The sequence below is a fragment of the Epinephelus fuscoguttatus genome, linkage group LG7 (assembly GCF_011397635.1).
Source record: "Epinephelus fuscoguttatus linkage group LG7, E.fuscoguttatus.final_Chr_v1".
Taxonomy (NCBI): domain Eukaryota; kingdom Metazoa; phylum Chordata; class Actinopteri; order Perciformes; family Serranidae; genus Epinephelus; species Epinephelus fuscoguttatus.
In genome coordinates, this window is record NC_064758.1 from 42830549 (window position 1) to 42838512 (window position 7964).

The 7964-nt window shown below is 37.0% G+C and overlaps 1 protein-coding gene across 1 annotated transcript in view; it reads left to right on the forward strand.

Annotated features, from left to right (window-relative positions):
* srms (src-related kinase lacking C-terminal regulatory tyrosine and N-terminal myristylation sites) overlaps positions 1-7964 on the forward strand; it is a 42785-nt gene that overhangs the window by 9597 nt on the left and 25224 nt on the right. Inside the window, exon 3 of the mRNA XM_049582176.1 lies at positions 4882-5048. Coding sequence (XP_049438133.1) covers positions 4882-5048 — 167 coding nt within the window. The remainder of the gene's footprint in view (positions 1-4881; positions 5049-7964) is intronic.

The following is a 7964-nucleotide window of genomic DNA, read 5'->3' on the forward strand; positions in this document are numbered from 1 at the left end:
CGTTGTTGTTTTTTTCTTACAAAGTGACCAATGAAATCTTGGCGACTAATGACCTTTCTGGTCTAATAACGTTTGGTCGACTATTACGGGGTGGCCTTAATTCCTTTCGTAAATTTAGCAGTTCTTGCTTTACACGCTTGGAAAAAAACAGAACTGAACACAGCAGCTGAAGAAGTTATCAGCTAACATTGGTAGCAACAATTTTCAAACGTTTCTGTTTTCGGGAATTAAACTGGAGCTTGAAAATACAAGAACTCAGTAAAGTGTCAGCTGGAGTGTTTTGTTGTCAGGAGAGTTTAGTCTTCTGTCGTAGTACCCTACATTTGAAGCCTGTTGTCGTCATCTAACTACCCTTTTATGAATGAGCCCGCAGCCAGCTCTCTAATGGACCTCATGAGATTTGTGACATTAAAGCCTCTGTTATTACTCTGTCTCTGCATCGCCTTCAGCTCGTTGTGACTTTGTCCCCTCTTTTTGTCCTCTGGCGTCACTATCTTCTGCGTCTGCATCTTTCCCTCTCCGTCCCTCTATCCACATCCTTCCTCTATACCTTTCTTCATCCCTTCCCTTCCCCCCTTTCCACCCCTTCTTCAAGGTCCTTTGGGTCTCAGGGGGAAAATGCTGCAGCTCAACGTTCAATTTTCACTGTGCTAGTCCTCCTGAAATATGCAGCATCAGGACTCTGTGTGCATACGTGCCTGAGAGTGAAGGCAGAACAGACCACACCACCAGTCACTCTGTTTCGTGGCACAATTACACAGTTCCTGTCTGATTCACTGGTCGTCATGTTCTTTGAGCATCTAGTTTGTTTTTTCTGTAAGGACTAAACTGACAGCGTCCCTGTCGTGTTGCCGTCAGTATCTGATTCTAACGTCTACGTTTAGCCTCAGTTCGCTGATATTTAAAGGAATGCTTCACCCCCACAATTTACCATTTATATATCACTGACTCACCAATGTTAATTTGGTCGACAAAAAGTATGATGAACATTTTTTGTCAACGACCCTTTTTCCATTACGAAAACAAAACGATGAAGAGCTAAAAATAGATCTTGATAATAAAGACAAAATCTATGTTTCGTTTTCAAAGTGACAAAAATGTTCGTGGTGGACTATCCAACATTGAAAGCGGAGAACAGCCGTGCTTGTAATCATCTTCAAATGCTGCCTGAGCGACAGGCTGGTAAACTCCAGTAAATAGTCTGCACCAGGGGCACGTTTCAGGTTTAAGTCCAAATAAGTCAGATAATAGGTTTGGTGCAATGTTGATTTTTAACATCGTACAGTAAGCACCAAAAATGTTAGTTTAGAAAGTGCTGAGTCAGGGGCAAGACCAGAACATTTGTATGTAATCTGCTGGTTGGCCTTTACAGTGAGGGTGTGATGGGTCTACATTAGGAAAAAGTTTTGTCGGTTTTGGCCAAACGTCCCCTCAAAACAATTTTGAGTTGTGTAAGACTGTGCCTGGCACCAGGAGAGGAGGTATGGACTAAATTAAGTACTTCTTCCCATCGGTCATCTGTCATCCCCCTCGCCAAGATCATTCCCCCACAGTGTCTGAGCTTCTCGGGGTGAGTGAGGGACAGTATCTCACACTGTGTTGTAAGGAGTAGAGTTCAGACCCCTGCAATGCGGGGACAGTGAGAGACTATGGTCTATTGTGTTACGTGTTGGAAAGTCGGGAAGGAGGTAAAACTTTCCTGGACAAAATGCGTAACTTGAAGATGTGGAAAAAAATCAAAGAGCTGGGAGAGTTGTGCAGATGAGCCAAACTTTACGTCCACATTTAGGTTTGAAATAGATTTATTACTGCTTAGGAACCAAACTCCAAAGTAGAATCAGAAAGAGAGGGTGTGAGATTATTATACTGATGTTGTCTTAATTTGAAATGTCTCCTGCATTGCGACCAGAGTCTGACGGAATGATGGACCAGTCTGAGCTTTTAAGATAGTCAGATTGTATCCATCTGTGGTTGCTCACGCTAACACATTGTGGTATATTTTTGCTGGCAGTGTCCAGTGTTGCATACTGTAATATTTCACCCTAACCCTAAAAGTTGTAGCCTTTTTATTTTAACAGTTAACTTTGTGATGAATTAATTCATATGAAAGCATCTTACAGTCTCCTGCCTGTATGACAATAACAAAATAAGGGGGAGGTGGCATGCTCTGCTGTATTGTTTTAACGTCTCCAGCAGCAGAGAGCAGCTTCTCAGCCACACCTTTACCTCCAGGAGTCAAAAGCACTGTTGAGCAGAGTCATTTTCATCTTCACAGAGATGTTTTAAGGACTCTAATGCTGCAGTATCTGTTGGTCAGTCGGTCTCGTTTTTTTTTTTACATAACTGCAGACCGCTGCTTCTCTCCAGTAACGTTCCTCCCTGGGTTAGAAAGTATTTACAATTTACTTCACGTTAGTCTCGCAAATGTAATTATGTAAATGTTAAATTAAAACAAGTTTGCAACCTGCTGCCTTTTTGAAGCTAAATTACAAGTTAACTTTAGTGTGTGCTGCGCTGTTAGCTGTCCAGGTGCTGCACTGCCCCTGCGATTCCTTCAACATCACATTTTTAATAAACATTTAAATTATGGATGGACGACATTTGACTTCTTGCAGATATCCAATATGCCGATATATATATAACAACTTATTTGGCCGATGAGTGATACCAATATCGATACATCCACATTTTTCCCCCCCTAATTTTAGTGATCATCAAGTCTCTTCTGTAGTGGAATTAACATCATATTATACATCCATACTCTTATTGTGACGTCCCACCAGCAGATGGAGACATGATACAGAAAACTGTTCAGTGTATGTAATATTCATTCAGTCTCCTTTAACTTAAGCTTATATTGGAGTTATGCTATGTAGCGTGTGAAATAGAGTATGGTGAATGTGCTAGGAAAGGTAGTATCAGCACTGTCTCTACCTGGAGCTCGCATAAACGGAGCCTGGGTTTGTTGAAGGTGGCAGTGCTGTTTGGGCTGAGAAAGCCTGTGAATTTATCTTCTCTATCTCCTTTAACTGTAGCTTATATTGTAGTTATGCCATGTAGTATGTGAAATAGAGTATGGTGAATGTGCTAGGAAAGGTAGTATCGACACTGTCTCTATCTGGAGCTCGCATCAACAGAGCCTGGGTTTGTTGAAGGTGGCAGTGCTGTTTGGGCTGAGAAAGCCTGTGAGTTTATCTTCTCTATCTCCTTTAACCTTAGCTTATATTGTAGTTATGCTATGTAGCATGTGAAATAGGGTATGGTGAATGTGCTGGGAAAGGTAGTATCGGCACTGTCTCTACCTGGAGCTCGCATGTATGGAGCCTGGGTTTGTTGAAGGTGGCAATGCTGTTTGGGCTGAGAAAGCCATGTGTAAGTAAGGTAAAGGAGGTTGTTGGGTTGGTGCGGGGAACAGTGAGACCTGGCATTAGGGGAGTGTCTCTGGGACGCCAGAGATCACTGTCTAGCCTCCTGGAGGTGTCGTGGGACCAACTAGACGAAACACCGGTGAAAGGAGGTTCCCACCTGATTACCCCAAATACATGTTAGTTAACACCTCTCACTGGTCTGTATAGTTAAGCCTTGCCATAATAGCTTATCATAGGGCTTAGGAGGTGATTCACTGAGTGCTGATCCTTTCTCTAGAGCACAAACTTCTTGTGTTTATTTGAATTCATTGTGCAAAATAAGAAAACGCATGATTCTGAAAGTTAATTTTAAAGGCAATATCCACAGATACCGATGACATGTCGATATTATCGTGCATCCCTAATTTAAATAATCACTTTTTGACATTTGTGAATCGTGTCATCTAAGAATCGATTATTTCCCCCTCCCCCATGCCTCCACGGTGAACAAAGAATCCAAAAACGGAGGAAACTCTAGATGAATAGAAGTCATTGGTGTCCACGTTTAACAACATACGTGTCTAAATTCTCACAAAACTCGTGCAATATAATCCAAGTTTCAGTTATCTAGTTATATGCTAAGTACTTCCCAAACAGGCAGCTCTGTTCGACAGGAAGCTGAACTGAAAGAGAAATGTACCCATTCTCTCTCTTTAAAGCCAGACTTCCACGACAAATGCAGTAATTTTACCTCACTGAACTCGGGAGCTGCTGGTGTACGCTGCCTTGATCAGTTAGCTTCTGTATTTATTGTGTGTCACTAAAGTGACACTCTAAACAATGTGAAGAATTTTTACAGCCTCTGTTAAAACATTCAAAACATTTTGAGGACTTTTTATGTCGTCATGTGATGCAGTCTATGTGTTGGATTCAGAGCATTTATCTCAGTGACATCAGGTCAGGTTTGTGGTGTGGCTGAGTGGAGCCTGTTTTACTGTGAATGCTGGAAGTGTCAAAGTCCCAGCTGGTTAAATTTTACACATGGTGGCTTTTTAAAAAAAAAAGTATAAATCCCTGCAGAGTAACTGTAAATGTAGTGCAAATTACCTGTAAATATGCAACAGGTAAACTGTTGTCCTGGATATGCACTTGCTTATTTCATCCTGTCTTTCTGTTTCCTTATTGTTTTATATACAGCACTTTGAGTTGCATTGTGAAAAAGTCTTTGTTTCACATATTTTCTTTTAAACCAGGGTTATACTGTATGCAAACTGGCCTTCTGCTCAGCCAGTCATTCTGCATGTCTGCTCTTTGTACTGACCTGCTTAACAAAACTGTCCTGATAAGTTTTCCCTGCTGCCACTGTCAGCACATAGGCAGACAGACTGAGAGGATTCTGAATTTGATGGTGAAATAATCAGATTTCATCGTACAAGAACTCAATTAATAAGTTGTTTCATTTAGAATGTGACTGTTTGTGTATTTAAACATACATATATGTGACCATGATATTAATCTCCTCTTTCTTTTACAGCCCGCAGTGAAGGGAAGGTGTACCACTTCAGGATCCAGCGCTCCTCCATCGGGGCGTACTTTGTCTCAGATAAGATCTCCTTTGCTACGCTGGGAGAGCTGATCTCCTACTACCAGAAAAACCCTCGCAGCCTGGGAGTGCTGCTGGAGGAGCCCTGCGCCCAGCAGGTAGGAGACACACTGAAACACAAAACATTCTACACTCTGTCATGCTATGCCATAACTATACTCTGTCCTAGAGTAACTACAACAGACATACTGTTTTATGACGTTTTTTAATGGTTTTTGACGACAAACTATACTATGACTTTTTTTCATGGTTTTTGATGACAAACTCTACGATGCCCATTTTTCACGTTTTTTATGACATGCTATATACTATGGCCATTTTTCATAGTTTTTAATGACATACTATACTATGACGTTTTTTCATGGTTTTTAACGACATACTATACTATGACTTTTTTTTCTTAGTTTTTAACGACATACTATACTATGACTTTTTTCATAGTTTTTAACGACATACTATGACTTTTTTTCATGGTTTTTGACGACATACAATACTATGGCTTTTTTTTCATGATTTTTGACGACAAACTCTACGATGACCATTTTTCACGTTTTTTTTATGACATGCTATATACTATGGCCATTTTTCATAGTTTTTAAAGACATACTATACTACGACTTTTTTTCATGGTTTTTAACGACATACTATGACTTTTTTTTCATAGTTTTTAACGACATACTATACTATGACTTTTTTTTCATGATTTTTGACGACATACTATACTACGACTTTTTTTCATGGTTTTTAACGACATACTATACTATGACTTTTTTCATAGTTTTTAACGACATACTATGACTTTTTTTCATGGTTTTTGACGACATACAATACTATGGCTTTTTTTTTCATGATTTTTGACGACAAACTCTACGATGACCATTTTTCACGTTTTTTTTATGACATGCTATATACTATGGCCATTTTTCATAGTTTTTAAAGACATACTATACTATGACTTTTTTTCATGGTTTTTAATGACATACTATACTATGACTTTTTTTCATAGTTTTTAACGACATACTATGACTTTTTTTCATGGTTTTTGACGACATACAATACTATGGCTTTTTTTTCATGATTTTTGACGACAAACTCTACGATGACCATTTTTCACGTTTTTTTTATGACATGCTATATACTATGGCCATTTTTCATAGTTTTTAAAGACATACTATACTACGACTTTTTTTCATGGTTTTTAACGACATACTATGACTTTTTTTCATAGTTTTTAACGACATACTATACTTTGACTTTTTTTTCATGATTTTTGACGACAAACTCTATAATGACCATTTTTCACGTTTTTTATGACATGCTATATACTATGGCCATTTTTCATAGTTTTTAATGACATACTATACTATGACGTTTTTTCATGGTTTTTGACGACATACTATACTATGACTTTTTTCATAGTTTTTAACGACATACTATACTATGACTTTTTTTCAGTTTCTAACGACATACTATACTACGGCTTTTTTTTCATAGTTTTTAACGACATGCTATACTATGACTTTTTTTTCATGGTTTTTAACGACATACTATACTACGACTTTTTTCATAGTTTTTAACGACATACTATACTATGACTTTTTTTTCAGTTTCTAACAACATACTATACTACGACTTTTTTTCATGGTTTTTAACGACATACTATACTATGACTTTTTTCATAGTTTTTAAAGACATACTATACTATGACTTTTTTTCATGGTTTTTAACAACATCCTATACTATGACTCTTTTTTCATAGTTTCTAACGACATACTATACTATGACTTTTTTTCATGGTTTTTAACGACATACTCTACACTATGACTCTTTTTTCATGGTTTTTAACGACATACTATACTACGACTTTTTTTCATGGTTTTTAACGACATACTATGACTTTTTTTCATAGTTTTTAACGACATGCTATACTATAACTTTTTTTCACGGTTTTTAACGACATACTATACTATGACTTTTTTCATGTTTTTGACAACATGCTATACTATGACTTTTTTTTCATGGTTTTGACGACAAACTCTACGATGACCATTTTTCACTTTTTTTTATGACATGCTATATACTATGGCCATTTTTCAACTTTTTTTCATGGTTTTTGACGACATACTATACTATGACTTTTTTTTCATAGTTTTTAACGACATACTATACTATGACTTTTTTTCATAGTTTTTAACGACATACTATACTATGACTTTTTTTCATGGTTTTTGATGACATACTATACTATAGTGTTTTTTCATGATTTTTGACGACATACTATACTGTGACTTTTTTTCATGGTTTTGGATGACATACTACACTATGACTTTTTTTCATGGTTTTTAAGTATTAGTACAGTATGTAGAAAAAACATCATAGTGTGTTGAATAGTCTAACATGTCGAAAAAACTGAAAAAACAACAACAAAAAAACATATTGAAGAAGGTATTCAGAATCAGTTTTATTGGCAAGGTACGTGTGCACATACAGCAATAGAACACAACAACAAAAAAACAGTACATAAACATTAACTATTTGGTACACATAAGTCGGTGGAAAAAGATACACACTGTAAACATAATGAACAACAACATCACATAAGACTAACTTGTAATTGAGTAGGGCAGTGGTGTAGGGTACAAATATGCTGCAATAAATATTGAATAATTCTTGTGACAGGTTGCTTTACAGTATATCCATGTTCAGTACCTGTACAGTATGTACATGTTCAAAAACATTGTGCATTTAAATAATCAAGTATAGCGTGTACAGTATAGTATGTCACAATTAACTTCATAAAATATTTATTAGTAGAGTATACTCATGCTTTTATCCAAGATGAGTTGCAATTAGCGCGTTCAACCACGTGGATACAACCTTAAAAAGTGCAAGAATCAAGAAAATGCATCAACTAAATACAATATGCTGATCTACTTTAAGTGCTACATTTAGACACACAATAAGAGATAGTTGTTGTTTTTTTTAAAAAATTGTTATCGTATACATACATATAT